At 42.1% G+C, this 23,410-nt stretch overlaps 2 protein-coding genes across 2 annotated transcripts; one reads left to right on the top strand and one right to left on the bottom strand.

Moving 5' to 3' along the window:
- Window positions 1-4,113: 4,113 nt before the first annotated feature.
- On the top strand, window positions 4,114-4,380 carry SNN (stannin). Its single transcript, XM_009069739.1, has one exon. It carries the CDS (start codon window positions 4,114-4,116, stop codon window positions 4,378-4,380), a length of 267 nt encoding a protein of 88 aa, XP_009067987.1.
- A 2,440-nt stretch (window positions 4,381-6,820) lies between these two features.
- On the bottom strand, window positions 6,821-23,041 carry TXNDC11 (thioredoxin domain containing 11; the record flags this gene model as incomplete). Its single annotated transcript, XM_009069740.1, has 11 exons — window positions 6,821-7,445; window positions 8,650-8,730; window positions 9,752-9,861; window positions 10,812-10,957; window positions 12,790-13,573; window positions 15,038-15,238; window positions 16,281-16,393; window positions 17,551-17,644; window positions 19,976-20,105; window positions 22,005-22,102; window positions 22,792-23,041. Coding segments are annotated over 11 exons (2,632 nt in total), but the record flags the coding sequence as incomplete, so codon positions are not given.
- Between the last annotated feature and the right edge of the window lie 369 nt (window positions 23,042-23,410).

Genomic DNA, 23,410 nt, shown 5'->3' with positions numbered 1-23,410 from the left:
CGCGTGCTCCGTGCTGGTTCGCTGCTGCCCGTGCTGCTCGGGGCTTAGTGCTCGAGGTTAGGTATGTGCTGCAGGATGAGGCCAAGCTGACCCTGCCCTGCCAGTTTATGGTAGCAGGAGCTGCTGGAAAGGAGCGTTGTGGCTTTCTCTGAGCATCCGCGGCGTTACCTGCTGTCTCTTGCTCTTCCTGGTGCCAGTGCAGGTGTGGACATCTACATCTGTCCGTAGATGTTGCTTTTGTTGCCCTAAAGAGCTCAGAATCGCTTGTGAGACTCTCGCCGTGATTAGCAGGTAGGTGACACAGTCAAGGATCTTTTTGTACCGAAAATTAAGGGTTAGACATCATTATGTAACGGGAAAGCCAAGAGCAGGAGGGACTGGGGATGTGGAGCAGAGACCAACGTGATCCCTTTCCACAGGGGAGGAGCGAGGAGGAAGACTCACCCGACCAGATCCAAAACCAGTGTGACCTTCACTTTTCGGATAAAGTGATTCTGAAACTCTGCGTAGAGGAGTCCTGGCCTGAGCTCCTGAGCTGCTCCCTGCAGGTAGGGGATTGACTTTTGGAGTGCTTGCTGTCTGAAGGATGTGAGCTGAGACAAAAGCTGCTTGACTGTCAGAAACGTATGGGTGCTGTCTGGCTGCTGTTAGACAAAGCTATTAGAAAATGAAAACCCAAACCAGACATTTGGAGAACTATTTTGAATGCAAATAGAAAGCTTTGTCAGCCAGCTTTAACGCTGGCATCTCAGCAATGTTTCTGGTGTATCAGGAATTGAGCTGTGCCACAGGATATATGCAGCATTTTCTCTGTGGTGATGGAATGTCAGGAGTGACTCTTAGGTCAGGACAGGCCATTTATTAGAGCTCTGTATGGCTGTGACACTGACACGTATCAATCTGCAGTCTGACATGCCTTGCCAGCCTTGCAGTTGCCTCTGGAGCAAACACAGTCCTCAGGCTAGACGTTCTGCATTCACTGGCTGACTGCCCTGACAGGCACTTAGAGCAGAACCTACTCCAGTTGCTGTGCTGCTGAGGAGGTCTGTCTGCTCTTCAAACTGTGTGTCTGGGAAACATCTTAGACTGCTGCTCTCTGTCTTACTGTCTCCTGCAAAATTCTGTGTGGTTTAGCTTGGTGTGAAGCTTTACAAGTGATTCTTGATTAAGGTACTACTACATCTCACATGGAAACTGCTGCTCCAGTCAACACTGTCAGGTATCAGTTTTCCTTCTAGTGTTTCTAACAGTTACTTGAATACAAAGTTCTTGGAATACTGTCCGTAACTAATTAGCCACAGAAAAGCCTTTTTTAGCTGCCTTCCCTGCTCTTTTATTCCTCATCACAAGTATAATAAGGGTTGGGAAAAGATTTGCTTTGAAGGTTTCTATTCAACTGCTCACTGTTTCTAAACTGCCCCAGCTTGTGCAAGGGAACTTGGCTATATCAGGAGGAGGTGGCATTAACTGGAGTTAGTGAAGAGCAACAGTGATGCCACTGTTTTTATCTGTGCAAGGGAGCTATATCAGGAGGAGGTGGCATTAACCAGAGTTAGTGAAGAGCAACAGTGATCCCACTGTTTTTATCAGGAAGTGGAGAAGGCTGAGCACTGCTCAGTACAGGGTGCTGTGAGTGCTGCACACACTTGTGCCAGTGGCAGAAGCAAAGCTCTGATTGTCCCTGTGGGTTTTCCCCTTGCCTTCCACTGGCAGTGAGGATGCTATATCAGGAGGAGGTGGCATTAACCAGAGTTAGTGAAGAGCAACAGTGATCCCACTGTTTTTATCAGGAAGTGGAGAAGGCTGAGCACTGCTCAGTACAGGGTGCTGTGAGTGCTGCACACACTTGTGCCAGTGGCAGAAGCAAAGCTCTGATTGTCCCTGTGGGTTTTCCCCTTGCCTTCCACTGGCAGTGAGGATGCTCTTGTGATGAGCATGCAGCTTCCTCACAAGTCATCTTACTGGCACAGGAGAAAGCATTTTTCATAGTTAGAAGCATATTGTTGACAAGATGTTGTTTCTCTGTCTCTTTCCATGAAGGCTTTTTAACTAAGCAGCCTTTACTAATTAATTTTTATTGTTAACTTTTTAAGCTGAAGGTCACTGGTAGTTTTATTCTCATTTCCTTTGCCCTGCCCCATTACTTTAGGTGGAATGCTGTAATAGAATAGCTCCTACCTCTTCTCCTCCCAAAATAATAAGTCAAAGCCCAAAGACTTAATAGTTGCACCTTAAACATAACTGCTGGATGAGGACTTTGGTATATTTGGGGGAACTACAGTAGATTTGCTTTTGAAGCCTGCCTACCTCTTCTCCTCCCAAAATAATAAATCAAAGCCCAAAGACTTAATAGTTGCAGCTTAAACATAACTGCTGGATGACTATAGTAGATTTGCTTTTGAAGCCTCTTCCTATAGCTTTGGCTTCTATGGCAGCAGCATTCCCTGCTAGAAACTTGCCTGCAGGGATTAACAGTAGTGAATTTAGCAGCAGAATGCCTGTAATAATGGAAAACTTGGTGTAGAAAGTAATGCCAGCCTTGGACTGCATTTGTCCCCTCTCAGCCCTCTGCAATCTGCATTCTAAACTGTTTGTCCTTTAGTTACAGCTTCTGAATTGGATCATAAAACTTCACAAAGGAATTTCTGGGCAGAAGCTGGTATTGGGCAAAAGAAGAAAAGAAGCAGCTGTTTGTGCTGGCTTGGCTTCTAGCTGGTGTTTTCACTGCTTGGTGTGCAGAAATGGCTTCTAGCTGGTGTTTTCACTGCTTGGTTGCTGTAAGAAGTGAGTGAGGCTATTTGCAGTTCACACCAGTGAATCTGACTAATCTCACTAATGAGTAAATATGCTTAGATGCTGTGATAGCAAGTGTGGTGGGCAGGGACATGACCCTGGAAGTGCCACCAAGCATATGTGGATGGTGTTGGCAATCCCTTTGAAGCTGAGGAATTTACAGCTTATAATATCTTACAGTATGTGGTAAATGAAGCCAGTCCTGCTCCTGGTATGGGTTTTTACTTTAGCTCAGGTAGGCTTTAAGGGGAAAGTGAATCTAAAGACTAGTTATCTCCTTTAGATCAGTTTGAGGGGATTTACAGAATGCAATATTTCTCCTGTCAAGAAGTGGTCTCTGAAAACAGCTTCATCCAGATTTCAATCAGCTACTGGTGAAAGGAGTAGTGAGGTTGGAGTTGTGTCCAGAAAACAACACAGAGGCAAAGGCCTCTCTGGAAGTTCTTCCCAGTGCAGGCACATCATGCAAATGTACTGTACTAAGGCTGCAGGAGAGCTTCAGCTCAAGGTGTCACTCTTAATCACCCTCAGCTGATCACCCTGTGTTGAATAAGCGTTAGAGAACCAAGGTGATTATGACAAAAATCACACACCTCTCCAGCTGCAGTGGGCACACAGCTCTGCTGAGGGTTTAAAGCCACTAAGAGGAGCAGAAGCTTAAAATAATGATCTTCCCATTGTGTTTTGTTAGTCTTCAATAAATATAGCTCTACCTGCTTCTGACTCTAAAGCAGCATTTGTTGTTTTTATCAGCTGAATGAACAAGCAATTACCACAGTCAGTCCTTCCAAACAGACCAGGGTTATGGACAGACTTATAGTAATGTATTAGCATGACAATTCCCTTCACAATTAGCTTACCAATCCTGGAATTCTTATTATGAAGAAGGATGTTGATAAATCAAATTTTAAGAAGGGACAGACTCTCAAATGTACTGCTTCTCCAGGATTCCTTGAGGAAAACTAAAGGGAGCTGAATTGCTACCTTGTCATGGATTTGAGATCTCACCAATGATATAGCAATCTTGACAAGAATGTCAGGAGCTGAAATGAGTTCAGCTTTCATTTCCTTTCCTGTGCTTGTAGAAAGCTGCCTCTTCAGAGGCAGCCTGATGGAGAAAGAGCATAAAATGAGTAAGCACTGTGCCAGTGCAGTCACTGAGTGCAGGAGGGTTGTGTGCCACTGTGAAGGATATCAGCCACAAATACAGTGCTGCACAACCTCATTGTCTGTTTCTCCCACTGCAGGAGTTTGAAGATGCAGCAGGACTGCTAGTGAGCACAGAATCTCCTCAGAGAAGTCCGACCTGGAAGCGTGGCCATGTCCATCATCATGGATCACAGCCCCACGACTGGGGTGGTGACTGTCATCGTCATCCTGATCGCCATCGCGGCGCTGGGGGCCTTGATCCTGGGCTGCTGGTGCTACCTGCGCCTGCAGAGGATCAGCCAGTCCGAAGATGAGGAGAGCATCGTGGGGGAAGGAGAAACCAAAGAGCCCTTTCTTCTGGTGCAGTACTCTGCTAAAGGACCTTGTGTGGAGAGGAAAGCTAAGCTGACTCCAAATGGCACCGAAGTCCACAGCTAACTTGGAGCAACACCTGTGGCTGGACTATACTCATGATGTGTGGGAGTAGCAGAGGAATCTCTATACTGTGAAGAACCTGGTCACGTGCACGCTGCTCATCAGAAACCTGATGAGAACTAAATAAGCTTTGTTTGCATGCACTGAGAAGTGGCACTTTGCATCAGCTGTGTACCCCAGTTCCTCTAGGACAGGACTCACCTGGCACAGCATCCATTGCTGGCAATGGGCACAGGGATTTGTTGGTCTGAAGAGACCACTGGTGGTTTTTTGTTACTTGAATGTTTAGCTGAGCCTATTTTGATGGAGCTACTACTGTAATGTGAACTACTTGCCAACTGTGAACTGTAAATAGGCTGTCAGAACTTTTTGCTTTGTGTTCTGCAGCACATGGGAATAATATGACACAATTGTATAGGATACACAAGGGAACTCCTGAACCACAATCATGGATGGGATTCCAGACCTTCAAAACCAAATCTGCAGTTAAAGCTTGCTTCTGCTACTGGTTGAGTGCACAGCCACAAAGTCAGAACTTCTACTGTTCAGAGTTTGTTGGACTGATGCAGTGTCCTTCATTGGAAAAGGAGGTATGAGCCTTCAGGAATATGCTGAGGGAGGAAACACAGAAATCACAAGAAAGGAAGTGACTTCCTTTCATTGTAGCTAGGTAGGTTAAGCTTTTGGCTGCTGGAACTGAATTCTCTATGTAGCTCCTGCAAGGAAACTGCCATTTTGATGGATTCCAACCTGGGAACCAATGATGGACACTGAACCTTCAAGGACAGTCCAGAAGGTTTCCAGGAGTTTGAAATGGCAGTAGAGCAGGCTTTTCTCTGCTGCAGGTCTGCATGCTGAAATTGCAGAAGTGTTTACTTAGCAAAACTGGCTTAAGTCCAAGTAGTATGACTTTTTCCTAGAACCCTGGTTTGTGTACTTTGCAGACAGGGTATATGTCAACAGCCTGTTATAAAAAGGCATTTTAGGCTACAGCCAGATAGAATTCAGTTTATGTATCTGATTTAACTGTACTACTCAAAGTTTAAGTTTCAGTCCTTCCTACTGTTGATTCAGGCAAGGGAGAGTGCTGTTGTTTGTGGAAGTTTTTAGCTAGCAGTGGCCAAGTCCTTCCAGATAAGAACATGTATTTCCTGCTCTGTGCTAGAGTTCAGCTATAGGAACTGTAAACATGTGTGAAAAGGGAAGTTCTGGACCTTAGAGGTTTGGGGGGAGGAGGGGAGGGCAGAAAGGGGAGGAGAAGGAACCACACTGAGCACCCAATGGCAGCTTACATACATCCTCAGGCTCTCAGTGTAGGCACACATGCTTTGAGGCCACTGACCTGTTTTCTATTACTTTATATGTGGCCTCCTTTGCATACTGATTTCTAAACACTTAATTGCTTAGGAGAAAAAATGGAGTCCAAGTCTTTCAGCTCTAGAGGAAGCATTAGACTTGCTTCTTTTACCTCCACATATGGAATAACTAAGGCCTAGCAAGCTTGCTTGAGAATTTTAACTTTGTGCAAGATGATAACGGCCTAGACAAAGTCTTGTCCCTTTCTTCTGCACTAAGATGTTGACTTGTGGTTTCAGTGCTACATTTGCCTTTTTTTAAATTTTTATTGAAGGCTGTAATTTGAAGCAAAATGAATGTTGTCAGTAGCAAAAAGCTCCTGCTGTTGCCTCTTGAGCACAATATATGGGTGCAGCCGATAGATGTTCTTACCCTGACAGAAGTCTTGGGACTTGCATGTATAGCCAGACCCATACACTGATAGTGTTGTATTCCAGACCTCTTACAAATCACGGAGAAAAGGATTCATTCAGTAAGACTTTCTTTAGTTTTCAGTAGAGAACAGTTCACACATGGCTCTTGCAGTTTTCAGGACAGTCAGAATACCAGTATACAAAAGTGATACAAAGTGCTGAAGTTCTAGAACAGTTGTAGCAAGATGACTTTGTCCATTCAAGTTTACTGATCACACAGAGGAAATCATGACTTTGTCCATTCAAGTTTACTGATAACACAGAGGAAATCTCTATTTTAAGTCAGCCAAGAGAATGCAGTGTAAAGGGCAAACTTCAGAAATTATGGAAAAGTATAAATCAAAGGTCTAATTTCTCTTCTAGCAGCTGTAAGAGAAAGCCAGTGAAAAATAACTGGTCCTAAGTCAGAGGTGCTTCACACTGCTAAAATCAGGACCTTTAACTTATAGTGGATAGGTGTTTGCAAGTTAGTGCAATAGTAAAGTGCAGAAAGTGTTTTCCATTCTCCTCTTAAGATGGGGTAGCTAATAAGTTGTTCAAGTATACAAAAATATTCCATTTGATTTTTCTTTTTCTAGATCATGTGGGGGAAGAAGTCTTTATTTACAATGAATTTCAATAAAATTTGCATAAATACCTACCCAATACTGCATCATGTGACTCTGTGTCAGCAATCATTCTGTCCTGTTTCCACTACTGTGCTCTGTCTCTACGGGATCAGTGTGATCAATCCTTTCTTCCTCTAACGTGGCAGTAGCTGTTGAAAGTGATACATCATTACCTTCAGCAAGTGTCTGCTCAGACTGAAGAGGCTCCTTAGCTTCATCTTTGCTCTGGAGCTTTCCTTCCCTCGCTGCCACCAGAATTCTCAGTAAAGCATTCTCTTTGAGGAGGTTTTCTGATGCATCAGCTAATTCCTGAAGCTTTTCAGCCATTTCCAGCAGTTCTTGGTTCTTCTGGTCATAGGTGGCCTGTAAGTGCTCACTGTGGAGCTGCAGCCTCTTGTGCTGCTTTTCCAGTGTGTGTTTTTGCTGCTGCAGTCTGTGTTCCTCCCTCCTGGCTTCAGAAAGCTGTGCCTCAAGCTGGTCATGGGCCTGGTGAAGGGCACTGATTTCTGATCTTAACTTCTGAATTTCCCTCTCCAAGTGGGAGATGTGTCCCTGCTGGAGAACTGACTCTTTTTGTAGGCATTCTTTGGTACAGGGCTCTGATGAAGGACTTGTGTGATGTAAAATAAATTTAAGGAGATTAGGAAGGTTAACTGAAAAGTCTTCAGGGAACTTCACACTTTGCTCCTTCCTAGAAAGACATAACAGGTCAATAGTAAAATGTTCAGGTAGGTAAGGACTGATAATTTTCCCAACCATCTGCAGTTCACCTCCAACCTGATACCTTGTTTTTCAGTCAACAATACCATATTTTATCAACAATTCATGAACTTTAGCCCAATGTTCAACAAAATTAAGCTATTTCTGGAAGAGTAAGCAACATGATTATTCCTCCCCTGCAGACTTCTGGTGATCAACCAAGTCACTCTTGTAATTAGCATCAGCAGTTTCTCAGCTGACAATCAGCTCACAGCCAAGTTTAATGAATCATGACATGATTTAGGCAAAAAATAGTCTACACCAGATCAAAATGAACTCATTATACTGTGGTAATATTGTACTACATCCTCATCCATTCTTACTGCTGAAAACCACAGTGTGTATCAAAGAAGCTAAAAGGCTATTTAAAACAAACAGCCAAACAAAGCAGTAACAGCTTGTGGTGCAAAGAAAGGAGAGCAGAGTTCATGTGCAAAATTGTCTCATAAGGCAAATGGATATGAAGCTGCACAGAAAGTCTTAACAGGAGGCACCTTTACATCCCAAATGAGGATATGACTCCTCTAGTAGTGCTGTTGATACTACAAACACTATCAGAACCTAATTTTCTTGATCACCTACATGCAGCAAAATATAACAGGAATGAAAACAATGACAAGAGGTGAAGTTCCTCTCCAAAACCACGTGGAACATTACAAAGACAATCTTAGTAAAACTACTCAGTGTCACTGCAGAGACAGTCCAGAGCTGCTTTAGAAAAGAGACCAGGACAAAACGAATACCCATGAAAAGAAACAGGGAGATATCAGTTGGAAGTTGGGGTGACTCAGAACTGATACAAGGGAAACTATTCGTGTACTGAATTAAAACATGAATTTAGAATTGCAAAACTTAGAGCACAGGTTTAAAGATTTTGTGGCAGGTAACTGCACAGTACCAATAGTCTGAGTCACCACTTCCTGATGGTTAAGAGCTGTTGAGGGAGAAGGGAGGAAATCTGCAACTACTGGTTGGGTTATTCTGTTTTGTTGGTGGTTTTTTGTAAGTTAGAATATGGACAAAGTAAGAATGCGTAGATGGAAATGAATTCCTGTTGGTTTTTTCTCTGCTAAGACAGGTAACCAGATAATTACTATAACTTAGTTAAAAATCCAGAGGGAACAGATTTACATTACCTCTGCTGAGGAAAAAATAAGATGGTTGGGAGACGATCTGTCATGAACTCCCAGGGAAGGTCATTCCGAGTGACATCAATCCTGTAAGAAGAGACACCAATGAAGGGAACAGACAATCCATTTTCTTGGAAAACACCATTTGAGGGATCGGGAAGAAAGAAATGTATCTGTGAAAGTCTAACTGTGTTATGTAAAAATACACTGTGCACATGAGTCAGCAGAATTAATTACCAATATTCCAGAGGATGAATCTCTGTTTAACAAATATCTGTGGGTTTTTTCCCCAGAAAAATATGTTCAAGTGTTCCAACTGCTCTCACCCAGCAATGAAATCAGGGTCATTCATGATGTAAACATCTAATTGTGCACACACCTTCCTGCTCTGAGACAAAGTCTAACAGTTTCAACACAAGACTGAAGTTATTTCTATTCATTAATCTGTTCTCAAGTACAACTCATTAACATCTTCCCCTGGGAAGGGATTGCTTTGCATCACTTACTTAGTTTTCTTCATTTCCCTTCCACTTGCCCTTCAATTATTAAACAATTCTGGTTTGTTTTTTTCATCATCTCCAAGTTTTCTCAATTTTATTGTTCCCCTGTCCCCGGGGGATGGAGAGGGCAGTGAGGTGCTGAGCTGCCCACCAGGATTAACCCACACCAAGATGCCTTTTGCCTATCCCAAGCAATTTCTCAAATGCAGCAAAAGGAAGTTTAGAAAACCAAAAGTAAAGATCATGCATGAGGAAGCAAAGGTAAACAACAACCCTAACCCTAACCCAAACCCTAACCCAAACCCTTGGCTACAAATTATCAGACAGAGGAGGGAAACTTATTGATTCACTTCCTGAAATTTGGAAGTTACAAGGTTAATTGCAGAGTTTGAAAACTTATTTTAATTAAACTGGATAACTACTGCAGTGAGACTGAAACCCATCAAATTTCTACAAAGGAAAACAAAATACTTCATTTGAAGAGAAATGAAGGAGATGACATTGACATCTACTGATGCAAGGTTGTAGAGAGAAAAACGTAATTATTTTCTAGACTGATGACCTCAATGGTGTTACATTATTCTGGAGAGGAAATTAGAAGCTTTTACCTTGCCACAGTGAAATTATCTGGAGGCAGAAGTCGAGCAAGCTGAATAAAGATGTGATTCAGAGCAGCACAGAATCCACACCACTGTGCATAGTAGAGCAGCAAGACATTCTGGAAAATGAAATGGAGAAGAGTTTGATTATCTATCGGAGTTAATCTGCAGAAAGGACAACTGCTCTGCTCAACATCTAAAACCTGGACTCCTACAATGTGAAAACAAGCTACAGCCTAACATTAATAAACTTTATTACCAGCTGTTTACTGATGCTCTCTGACTACTGAGTTAACACACAAAAATTCTTAGGGAATTCTCTTTCCATAAAGACAAAATAAAGATTGCTTAATGTAGGATCATTCCCTTTATGTGAAAATGCACCAAACTTTACTACATTTCCCAAGGTTCTTTTGCAATCTTGAATTCCTATGTAGCTAATAGTGACTGTCTACTGCATATGGAAGAAAAAACAGAAAACAAAACAAAAGGAGGGGGGAAAAGGAGAGAGGGGGAAAAGGAGAGAGGGGGAAAAGGAGAGAGGGGGAAAAGGAGAGAGGGGGAAAAGGAGAGAGGGGGAAAAGGAGAGAGGGGGAAAAGGAGAGAGGGGGAAAAGGAGAGAGGGGGAAAAGGAGAGAGGGGGAAAAGGAGAGAGGGGGAAAAGGAGAGAGGGGGAAAAGGAGAGAGGGGGAAAAGGAGAGAGGGGGAAAAGGAGAGAGGGGGAAAAGGAGAGAGGGGGAAAAGGAGGGGGGGAAATCCACAATGTCTAGACTTCTTTTTGCCTCCAAGCAGCACAGTATGGTTTAGGAGACACAGACATTCAGTGCAGACTGGAACAACAACAGACACCAGTCCTTATTATCACATACTTTAAAAAATCCCAGTAATGTATCTCCTGCTCAGGATGACATCTCCTGTACAGCAATTACTTTCCTGGCATGCAATTGCAAAGGCTTTGAATTCTTACCAAACACCGTATTTTCTGTTACAGTGAGGGAAAGCACATCAATGGTAAAGACCTCCTTAAAGTGTGTGCAATGACAGAAACCTCTCAGGTAAGGAGCTGTACCTTTTCACTCAGAAACACAGTCTGATGGAAGGTGTTAGTAGTCACTTCAGTGATCACATGCTGTGCCTGAAAATGGGCCGAAGGGTCATTGACAAGATGCCTTTTCAAGGGGCTGTAGAGAACACTGAAATTTTTGATGAAGTTTTCTGAAATGAAATTGACACATAACAAAGTTGTTTTAATTTCACAAAGAAGTGATCTTGGCAGTTTTTACTTTGCAATTCAGAAGGATTTACAGAGAAAACACAAATTCAAACCCTTTAAGTCATTAATTTCTGACAGTTTGCTAGCAGCTCTTGACTAACCACAACTGATGTAAAAACAAGATAAAATGTCACTGTTTTTTTCACTTTACTCATTACAGTATTTTCACTTGCCACACTAGTCTAATCTTGCTTCTATCCCTACTCTCTGTGTTCCTAATCTAAACACACAGGCTGAGCCATTAATAGTATCTTCTCTCCATTTCTTACTTTCAACATAACCTTGAAGGCTCCACTTAGTTCCATATTTATTTGCATTTATTCTTCCCTATTTCTTTCTCTGCAATTCTCTTTTTCTTTTGACCTTTAAATATTGTGCTGTTCTCACATCAATATGACCTTTTGTCTGCCAGTCACCACCTTCCTCTGCCTTCAACTTGCTCCTTAGTTTCAAGCAAGGACACCAATCCTTACCATCACATACTTTAAAAAAATCCTAGTAATGTATCTCCTGCTCAGGATGACACCAGCAGCTTCCCACTGGTTAAAATTTAAAATAAGCTCCAAAGCCCTTATAAAAAAATTCCACAAAACCCAAACATAAATCACAGCGACTCCTTGACAAAATATGTAGAAGCAAAAGTTTTCTGGAGGTTCAAATGACTTGGAATAGAAATATACTGAGTCATTCAGTAGAGAAAAACCTCATCATGCTCAGGAAATCCTGGAACGTATTTGAGACAGAAAGTACTGGGAGCAGAAAGAGGAAGGAAATTTCTATCTCCTTATTCTGATCTTTATATTTCCTAAGCATCTTTTTATGGTCACTGAGGTTTTTGTGTGTATTTCCCAGTGTTTTCTGGGGGGTTTGGGATGGGGACAGGGCTGGATGCAATCCTTAAGAGGCACGTGGCTCTCTGTTCTGTGCTGTGCAGATTGATGGCAAAAAGGAAATGTAATTAATACTGTAAGAATCATATGGATACATCTCCTTGAGCAATTTATTTGAATACTATGCTCATGTGAATTTCCTTCCACGTTTACACACACAGCTAACATTAAAATCCCAGTATTTTCCAAAGGCAGACTCAGTTCTGCACATCAGCATGACCTGGAAAATTATGTTTGGTCTTACTGAATAACTTGCAAACACATCAGAGTTGTGACCCTTAGGTTGGTTGGAGTGTTCTTGGTTTTGAGCATTGACAGATTTGGCCACAACCACTCAAGAGCTCTACCTTGAAAACAAACACACTTTTCAAACTAAATATAAAACAGTTTCAGCTGGATTCAGAGGACAAGAGGATGGGAAGTGTCTGCTGGTAAGTGGGTAGGATCTCACAGAACTCTGGGTTATTTTAGTCCACAGAACAGCTGAGCAAACACCAACACCACCATTAACATACACATGTCTTCTGTGATATCAAATATGTTAAGATGCATAGTAATTTGTTTTTCCACTTGCAAATTAATTTAGATTTTACTCATGCCTCCAATGTATCAGACTGTCAAGAATCAAACATTTTGAGGTTCACTTCTTTAAAGTAAATTATTTGTGGTACCTGGAACTTAGTTCTTATGTCCTTTAGAACAGGATTCTGTCCTAGCCAACAGAATCCTTCATAACTGCCTGGTTAACTACTAAATAGAACAGAATAAATTACAATTCACAACGTTGACTACAGTCTCACTTTTCAAAATGGCATTAAATTTTCCATTCATACTTGGAATACAGAGTTTTCTTAATTCAAGCATTTTTGTAGTGGATATCATACCCAGGGTAGGTCCAACAAGTAACTGATTCTGATCCAGGACATAGTGCACTTCTTCTTTCAGGTCAACAATGGCAGCAAATTCCTTAAGATGAGTAGATCTTGATGCTCCTAGTCTCTCTGCATATATCCAAAAGAGATTTGAATCCAGTAGATAAAGATTCAAGGTTTTGTTGGTCCTGCAGCTCAGACCAGTAATGTTTGTGCTACTAATATTAAGGTCAGGAATAAAACAATTCCTATCCTCAATGTGAGGAATAGAAAGTTGGGTGTTACCTTTCTTCCCATGGGAAGAAAACGCTACTTTGGGGGTCTGAAAGATGGTCTTCTCAGAACTAATGAAACTTAAAAAATGCCTGTTCACTGTCCTGCAACATGCAGTGTAATAGCTAAAGGGACTATAGAAACTTAAGAAATTGCTGCATTCTATGGTATTTGATATAACTTGGAAAAAGGTATGTTCCTGGAGGTAGAAAGAGTCCAAAGCTGCTTCTATCTCTAAAAAGTTACAGTGTGGCACGTGGACTTTGTTTGGTTTGACACCAAGAGTCTGGTTAACACAGAGCTCACAGACATTGTGAGTTCTAGATATGGAGTGCCACTGTGGAAGCACCACCGTGTTACAGCACGGGTACGTGGTGATGGGAGAGGTGTCTGGGGACTCCACGTGGGGACCAGTTACAGAGGAGTCAAGAGCTGGTGAATCAGTGTCTCCTAAGTGCTGAAGGTCCGGCTCAGCTGCCTGGCTTCTGTTACAGTTGTGGTATTCCAAGGCCACTTTGGTAATCTACAGGGGGAACAAAAGAAAGAAAGAAGCTCGACTGAGTTACATGCAGATTTGCAGTAAGGAATCTCATTTCAGTGAGCCACGATCAAGAAAAAGAAAATTGCTCTGAGAGCTTTCAACACACAACTTGACAGCCTTGCTCTCTGCCACTGCCTGACAGCCAAGTGGTTTCAGTGCTGGACGAAACCCGCAGGCTGCAGGAAACAGCTCCTCCCACAGTAAACAAGTTGCATAATATCTCTTTATCAAAGTGAAGCTCTACAAGAGCAACTGGAGTATTTTGTATCTCATTTCACGTTTTGGCAAACACTGTAATTTAGCAGCATGAAATTTGAAACAGAACATCTTATGTTGCACTGACAGGATCTAAATAAGTGGCACCAAATACTACAACGTTTAGTCTCTGACAAGCATCACTGAATTAAGCCTGCCAAAAATAAGACAGGTTACTACAAGAGTAATGGCAGTTCTTTTCCAGTCTCTCAGCACAGATTTCCCCAGTCCCATCTTTTGGCAGTGTGGTGTAACTTTTACTGTGTCCATTCCTAGTCTGGCTAAATAATGTATCGTAAGTTGTTTTCATTTTTTCCTTATTGCTTCAGACATTGCAATATTACTCAGGCCTCCTCCTTGTGGAAACTACACATTCCAGGACACAGATACCATGTATATGTCAGTACTATCACCAAAACTTAGCCTTGTTTTTTGCCTCCCACAGATGCTTGTCAGTTGTTTCACACTGTCCTCAGTGCTGTGTGCTCACCACTGGATGTGCAGCTTTGTTTTAATACTCAATGAGGCCATGGGTTCCAGCTACCACTGGATGTGCAGCTTTGTTTTAATGCTCAATGAGGCCATGGGTTCTAGCAGAAAAATAGCCCAGGGACAAAAGACTAGTTTTCAGCCAAGTTAGCTTCCCTATCTCACTTCTGCACAGCTGTACTAACTCCTGTGCTAGGCAGTTCACCATGGAAATAATGGCAGAGGAAGAGAAAATTGGAAGGTGACTAAGGAACATGCAGGGTATAAAAGTCAGATTGGTTCTGAGCAGTTTTTTGACTGGGTTGTCTTTGAAATAACACTGTGGTTTTACAAAAGGTCCATTCTTCCTTGCAGAAGCACCTCTGGAAAGACAGATGGAGAAAGGAACTAGAATGGGGTGGACAAAATCTTCTGTTCAGCTGACAAAGATCTGCATCTCTCACACAGCACTGACCACAGGCAGAAGAAGAGTTAGATGCTTGTGCTCAACAAGTGTTGAATAACACAAAGGCACATTGTGTGGGATGCAAAAAGGTGTAAGGGAGTTGTGGTAATAAGGCTCAAGAAAGTGTTTTTAAACAAAAGTGGATACTTGGAATAGTGAAATCAAATGAGATCTGTCACAACTAAGCTCAGAACCTTGACTAGAGTTCTCAAGTTCTGGTATTTTTGAAGTAAAAAAATAATTATCATTTCACTTACTTCATCTAAAAGAGGATGAATCTCTGCTAAGGGGTTGTAAGGTATGAAGATGAGGAGTGCTGGTCCTTTCTTCAGCTCGTTGTTCAGAAGAAGGCTTTTCCCACCATGTGGTCTCAGCCAACGAACGAGCATCTCTCGGTTCTCCAGAGCCCACTTGCAGATGTTCTCAGCAGTGTAGTTCATGATGTCTTTTGGGTAGATCTTGAAGGAGGAAAAAACAGTTCTTTGGCCCCACTCACTTTAGTAACAAAACGGGAAAAAACAGTTCTTTGGCCCCACTCAGTTTAGTAACAAACACAGCTCTCCAATCTGACATGTTTTGGCACTGCACTGGCCAAAACTCTCTTTCTAATGACTCTAGTCAGTGAACTTCAGCACCTCAAATACCCTTTCCCTTTGGAAAATCTTCCCAAATGCTCATCAGATTATAGTAACACACACAAACAAAAAGGATTCCACCAGGGAAGCTCCTCTCTCTTTTACTATCTTTATAACATTGACTTTTCTCCATAGTACAGATATTTTTTATTACTGAAAGAGCTCTAAGTTGGTATCATCACATATCTTGATTTATGGAATATTAGAACACTTTTTCCCACTACTCATTCACCATACTAATTATGTATTTTATCTTATTTCACCTGAAAAATACATGTTTTCCCTAGTCTCAACTGGATAAAATAAACATCACTTTACCTATCTTCAGAGAGTTCCCACTCATGGTAGCAGTGTGGGTAGGTAAGATCTCTGTGCCAAATAGCAGCTCTGAAAGTATTTTCAGTCTTAGCTGGCCAAAATACAAGGCACATGGATTAAGAGTAATTATAAATTCACCTCATTTAATTTGTGTGATTTTTCTTATCAGTGTAGTGTCAGACCTTTAAATCAAAATCCAAGTTTTCACTGTTCCTACTGTACCTCCACAAAATCTCTTTGTCCATAACCTCATTCAAGTAACCTTCTAACTCTGATCCACTGAAAGGGGTAGAAGCCTCAGGGAAAGGTCTTTGTACAGTGATTTCTGAGGTGCTTGGCATTTTAGGTTTTGGGGTTTTAGGGGTCTCAGCTACTGGTGAAAACAGCTGCTGACAGGAGACTGAAAATGTGTATTGCTGTATAAAATGACAGTTCTTAAACACCCTATGACCTAAAGCTCTGTGAAACATTGACTCACAGTCTACTATGACAGAGCTTCAGCCTGCAGGTAGTCTGAGGATCACTACAACATAACTAGAGCACTCACAAGAGAAGTGTTGACATGTCTGTGCAAATAGACAGTGCCAGAATGCACCAGGGAGATCTCCTCTGCCACACGTTTATCCGTGATCACTCCGAAGCGAATCGTCCCCAGGTAATCTGAAAGGGCAGAGGGGCAGATCTGAGGAAAAACTGCACACACTCAACTCCTCAGGCCACCACCTTCAGAACAAAACACACAACAGTGCTGTGCAGAGGCACAGAAACCACACTGAACTGCAGCTGCAATGCTGGTGGGTGAGGCAGAAGAAAGGTGGTGACGAGAACAACTGTGCTCCTCTTCTGCACTCCAATGTTAACCTGAGTCATCCAACTCCCTCATTTGCTTATCAAATACAGAATCTGGTATCACAGATGCACCTTGCCATGCCTTATGGCATCTCCAAAGCCAAGATAAAAGAGATCAGGGTATGAAGATTGACGTAAGTGATGCACATTTGCAGTAAACGTGTTTTTAAATATGTATTATGGTACTTCTGCAGTTATAAATATGCACACACAAAGGCAGACTGCTTCTCACCTTTCTGCTGCAAAGAACTATCCCAACAGAGAAATGGGGAATTCACAGAACAAAATACAGAACAGGCTCCACATCAAGTCAGTGGCACAGTAAAAAATAACGTTATCCATTTCCTTCATTTGCTGACAGAAAGGAAGACCCATAAAATGTGCCAGTCTTAACTTTAAGGGCCCAGAATTTATGGCCCATAAAAGAGGCATTAACCATACACAAAGCTTGCATGTTTAAACACAAGAGGTTTTGTAGTTTAAATTCATGCAGGACAACGGGGGACACAGCCCTTAGGATGCTGCTCTGCCCCAGCTCTGTGACTCCATCCAGGAAAGCACTTTGTGGAATTCAGTTACTAAGAACTGACAAAGTCAAGCTCCTCCCAACACCTCTAGCACTGCAGGTGTTGCTCAAGACTCTGGGATACAACTGAAATGGAGTGCTAGCCTGATTCTGGCTCTGTATGGATTGCAGCTACACGTTTGGGTGTTTGAGGAAACTCCATCCTAGTGCATCCTTGAGTTACAGCCTGTCAGGTACTTCATTCTGTGACAGCTGATCACAGAATGAGCTTTTTATGTAAGCAATCTTTGCACTGTAATAAGACAGTCTCATAATCAGATCCACATCAAGAACCACTCAGAAGGGATTCAATCCCAAGTCACAAAACACTGCAAAAAGCTCCTGAAGTCCTTACACATATCTCATTCACAGAGGCCTTCAATTACAGAAAAGCAGCTTTTACCTTTCTTTAACGAATGCAATGCTGACGTGAAGAATGTTAAATAACCAGGTGGTTGAGGTGAAGCATTGAACTCAAAATATCCCAGAACTCCAGGCTGAAATAATAAGAATTGGAGTTACTTAAGCTTTTTTCAAGTATAAATATATGGGACACAGCAATTATTTCACCCACAGTAAAGCACAAGAGATTTTTAAAAGACAACAGTGTTTACTGAAGAAAAGTCACTTTATGCTGCAAGAGGAATGTTAATATTGAAAGAGTGAGCAGAAATCAGTTCTAAAGTCATCACTCAGCAGCTGTGTATGAGAGGGGTTGGTGGACACTTGGTTGGAATGTGCTGCCCAGGGAGGTGGTGGATTCACCATCCCTGGAGGTTTTCAAGCTGAGACTGGATGTGGCACTTAGTGCCATGGTCTAGTGACCACGGTAGGGTTGGACTTGATGCTCCTGGAAGTCTTTTCCAACCTGGTTGATTCTATGATTTTCCCTGTTATTACTAACATGAACTCAGTTGTTCACATCAGCCACACAAACTGACCTAATTCAGCACGAATTAGCAATCTCAGGACATTCAGCAGTCACAACATTGCCCATTCCAGCTCATGACCTGCTCTTTTTAGCAGGGATTCTTTCATGAATGAAGACTAAACACACGACCCTTGTTCATAAAGATTCCTTAGGAGGTACCCGAAGAAAATGATCAATAATAACAATGAGATACAAGCAATTAGCAAAATTTCTGCAAGAACTGTCAAAAGAAACTACGGATTAATATTAATTATATTTACAAGTAAGAGTCTGCTCATTTTCCAATGATGTTAAAAATATGGTATATCCAGAACTAAAAGCAAATTCTCTCAAGACTATCATTTACCACAGAGCAGAAAGCTGACATCATGTCAGGACACACACAGCTACCTCCCAGAGGCCAACTCCTCCCCCACCTCTTCTGCAGCCAGAAACTGATGAGCTCCCTAGGCACATTTCATTTTCATAAGTGAATGAAGCTTTCTGTCCACCTACAGAGGCTGAGTGTTCCTTCTCTGTGCCTCAGCAGGACAAGGTCATTTCTAGCAACTGGATTAGACAGATGAAGAATGAAACGTGTCAGTCTGGATTAAAATGAAACTGTTACATTGCTGCAGTTAAGAAAACAAAAAAGCCTGACTGAAGGTACTTACAGGTACCCTGAGTCACATCACGAACTGTGTAACTTTCTCCTCATGTCATGCAGATTTTAAACAGCTTCCCAAATGGGATTTTTTTTTCTTGCTCTCAAAGATTAAATTCTAATTCTTATACAGCTGTAGTTTTGCACTAGGATCATCCCTCCTAGCAGTAGGACAGGAGGGCACAGACTCAAGCTCTGCCAGGGGAGGGTTAGGGTGGATATTAGGAAGAGATTTTTTATGGAGAGAGTGCTCAGGCATTGGAATGTGCTGCCCAGGGAGGTGGTGGATTCACCATCCCTGGAGGTTTTCAAGCTGAGACTGGATGTGGCACTTAGTGCCATGGTCTAGTAACCACGGTAGGGTTGGACTTGATCTTGGAGGGCTCTTCCAACCTGGTTGATTCTATGATTCCACAACCAGAAATAAAAAACCAAACAAGGTTAAGTAGAGCCCGGAAGTGCAGGAAAGTTTGGAGTGTCTCGCGGGGTCGGAGCGCCCTCGGGTGAGCAGAGCACAGCATCCCACATCCCACATCCCACATCCCACATCCCACCCGGACTGCACCACCAGCTGCACTGCCCTGCCCTCGGCTGCAATCTGCTCCCTGCATCTCCTGCCGGCAGAACCCACGGGCTACCAGAGCACAGGGCTGACAATCACACACTGATGATGACAAATCTCTCAGAAACTCTGAGCTTTAAATTCTGAGCTTTTAATTCAGGAGCTTTTCATTGAAGAAATCACACCAATGTGACCAAGCAGCAGACAGTGGACAAAATGCCCAATGAGCAACCTTGACAGTCTTCAGTCCTTTCCCTGATACTAAAAATTAGTAAATTTTATATAGAGAAGATGAAAAGATCAAAGGAAGATACTAGAAAAGTTTCATATTCCTTTAAAAATTAAAGTAATGCTTAGGTATTTCTCAAATGTTGTCCCAAGTTAGACTGGAAGATTTTTCTGAAAAGATCTCTCCCTCCTTCCTTGTTCATATGTAAATGTTTGGTGAGGTAACAACTTTATTGTCTCTACATACAAAAGTACAGCAAATGAAGAGCATCACTAAATATGAGCTATATAGGGAATCAATATTACGAATTGGTCACTTCATATTTTTATGATTTTTAAAAAATTTACATGGCACTGATTTCCTGAAAGTAAACTGGTACTTTGGAGCAAATCAAATTTAATCCTTACACAAGTCAAACTCTTTCTGAACCACAGTGGTAAAGCTAGAGAAGAGAGACAAGTACCTCATAATTTGAGAGGAAATCTAGCAATTTTGATCGAGACGAGATGTAGAGTAGTGGTGTCATCACCCGGCGAACAAACTTTTCAATATAAACAGCACTCATAGGGCCTTTGTATTCAATTGGTCCAAAACTAGTACCAAAAAAAATAATAAAACATTAAGACTTGATTTAACAAGAGAGTCCCTCCTGGGGGGGCAGATAGGAGTTACACAGACAACACGCTCAGCCTCTCGGGAACTGCTCTCTCTGTGAGTTACCAGTGGCTTCTGTAGCTTTAGAGTTGTGGCACCAGAGCACAGACACTGAGCTGACTCTGCTGCAGTGTCTGTGGGGAGGTGCAGTGTCTTGGGGGGCCAAGGGGTGGATACTGCTGCTGAGGCCCACAAAGAAGTTGGCAAAAAGTAGGTATAAATTATGGAATCACATACATATCTTTCTGCTTTGTCCAAAGTGAATACATGTGACTTAAAAATACAGATCTGGAAAATGTCACTATTGTCACTTGATTTTTCAATCTGAAAAGGTGCAATGTTTTTACACAGACTCTTAGGAGCAGCAAAGGGGAAAGCAGGGACAAACCCAGTCACACTGCTGATGAACACACTCAGCAAATCCAGTTTCTCCCCCAGCCATCTGATAGAACAGCTCACACCACATTAGGAGATCACACCACAGAAGGAGGATCTTGTGGCTACAGTTTCCAAAGCTTCTCCTCATCATATAGATAGGACTCAGAGGTCTTTTCCGACCTCATTGATTCTGTGATCCCCTGGAAATCATTAGGTTGGACAAAGCATCACTGTCCAAAACGAAATCAAACACAAAAAACATGAAGTCCATTTCCACTGAAGAAGTTAATGTGATACATTTTTGAATATAGTTTGTACATACAGACACACTGAAAAATATCAAACTTGCACTGAGATACCTGTTCAGGAGCTTTGAAATGGTCTTTTAGAGACCAGGAGATTATCCTACATCCTACACTGGTTCATTACAGACCTTTGTCTTCCCAGGAACAATCACTGCTTCAACATGGGACACCACACTCGAGGTTCAGCATCTCAGGCACGAGGGGTGCGTTGCCCTTTGGGGTTTTTATGAAGTATCAACATGGACTGACATCTCATCTTGGTGCAACTCTGTTTAATCTTAGTGAGAATACCCAAGAGCATCCATTTATTGTGTTGTGATTTCAAGATCAAGTAAGTTTAAGTCAATGTACATCCAAGTGGGACCGGAGGGTTCTTTTGGTACAGTCTGAACTATGCCAGTGTCATCTATGTCTATTCCAAGCTCAGCTAACACAGACCAGGACTGTTCCTCCTCAATACATAAATCCCACCCAAAAATAAAATCAGCCTGAACGAGAGCTGCACTTCAAAGACTAGAGTATGAAAGTAAAATGCAAGGGATAAACTATTGTACATAGCATTAAGAAGTGTTTCCTTACCTTCTGCTCCACACAAAGAGAAAAAAAATAATAACACAAACAAGTACTAGTAAATAAAAATGAGATTATATAATATTATATATAATGATATCTCAACATTTGGAACATAAAAAAGTGACTGCAAAGTTCAAATTTAGAAGGTCTTCAGTACACAGTGCCATTTAAAGCTGCACTTAAATCCCACTAACTTCAGGAACCCTTAGGTACATTTTTTACTGCTGTCACAAATGAGGAGCAGTTGATACAATCCATGTACAGAGTAAGCAGAAAACTGAAAGGAATATGTAACTCTGAATTCTTAATTTCTCGTTGGAGGCAGAACTCCCAGGAAATGCACAGGCAAAACAAAACTTCCTTAAGGATGAAGAAGAATTGCCCAGCCTGTCATTTAACTGGCAGCTGGAGCCCTACCTGGCACCTGAGAAGTTTACAGAATGAGCTTCCCCCAGAATCTCCTCCTCTAGAACTATTTCCTGCAGCCATAAATGCAATGTTTTCAAAACACAACATTTTATGTGATATCTCTGTTTCCCAAAGCAACAACAAAACCCCCAGACTGTACACATGAGATCTTACCTCCGATGGTACAAGTGTATCACAGGAAAATAAAAGAAATGCTTCTGCTTCCTGCATTTCCCCTGGTTCCACCAGCAGTTTACAGCCACGAACAGCACCTGCAAAGCAGGTAAAAATTCACAGCTGAAGTACACTACTGTGACCTTTTTCATCCAAGATGTACTTTTTCTCATCCACTCCATCTGCTGTTTTCAAGGCCTTTCGAACTTAGTATTCTGTATCTGTTCCTCTTAATTCTAGCACAAAGAATTTTTTTTCTTTACCTTTTTTCAGTCATTTTGAAACAGCAATCCTTTTGGTCACTTTCTAGTTTATAGGCTTCTTAATCTAAGTCCTTCAAATTTACTAATTTAGTCATAATCCGTATTAATTACTTTTCCTGCAGAGTGGAGCTATGAGTGGAGGTTTAGGGCAGCTGTACCTGGGAACAGTTCACAGGTACCCAGCTGCTAAAAGCAGTGCTATGGCCACAATCTTATACCATTACCAGTGTCTCCAAGGATCCTGGAACTGGAAGGAAACTGTGGAATTTCTGTCTGAAGGTATATGAATAAATCCGAGAACACTTGTAAATTCAGGAGCAGAAATAACTGAGCAGGAATCACAGGTTGTCTCCACTTATTATTAGCACACTCTGTATGCTAATTGCAAATTAAGACAACTGGCTGAGTTACCCTAAAACATGAACAGTCAATGCAGTTCCTACTGGGAAGGCAGAAATTAGCCTCGGGTTGGACACTGAAAAGCTATCAGGTCATGTTAAAAGTGGTGTCTGCCCTGGAGTTACCTGGTCTGACAGTCTGCTGGCCACCTGCTCTATCTCCTCTCTGGCTGCAATGGACTGGCCACACCACGGAGCGTAGAAGAAATACAGCACAATCTCCGAGTCCTGACGCAGCTGCTCTGCATGGTCTAACTGGCCCCGAAAAAGATCAATGACTGGAGATCTCGTGGAGAAGAAATTCACTGGAAGCTTTGCTGGCATGGTTACATCTTTTGCTCGGCTGCAGGAAGAAAATGAACAGTGGTTATTGAGACTGTACAGCAGTTGTTTCAAAAGTGTGCCCAAAGCTGTAACTTCTACTCTTAGCAAAGGTCATGCAACAACAAAACTTCAGAAACTGATCAAACGGCTACAACTTCCGTGATCTGAGTTAGTTTCATGAAGTGCCATAAAAATCCAACGCTCACCCTTCTCAAGCCTTAGGAAGCCACACTGTGGCACCATGCACTATGCTGACAGGTATGTTAGCTCACACTCTTAGGGCACAAAATTACCAGGAAGAGGGATTGCTTTGGATTTCTTCCCTGGCCTCATCCTCTTTTAACACTTGTACTTTAGGTAACAGCACCCTGATGAGAAAAGAGACGCTGGTCATAAAGCTTTGTGATGTGATGTCGATACA

The sequence above is a fragment of the Acanthisitta chloris genome, unplaced genomic scaffold, assembly GCF_000695815.1.
Source record: "Acanthisitta chloris isolate BGI_N310 unplaced genomic scaffold, ASM69581v1 scaffold21202, whole genome shotgun sequence".
NCBI lineage: Eukaryota > Metazoa > Chordata > Aves > Passeriformes > Acanthisittidae > Acanthisitta > Acanthisitta chloris.
This window is presented reverse-complemented; position numbering and strand designations above follow the sequence as displayed.

Excerpts from the sequence above, each read along its gene's own strand:
- SNN (XM_009069739.1), top strand. The coding sequence starts at position 4,114 with ATGTCCATCATCATGGATCACAGCCCCACGACTGGGGTGGTGACTGTC.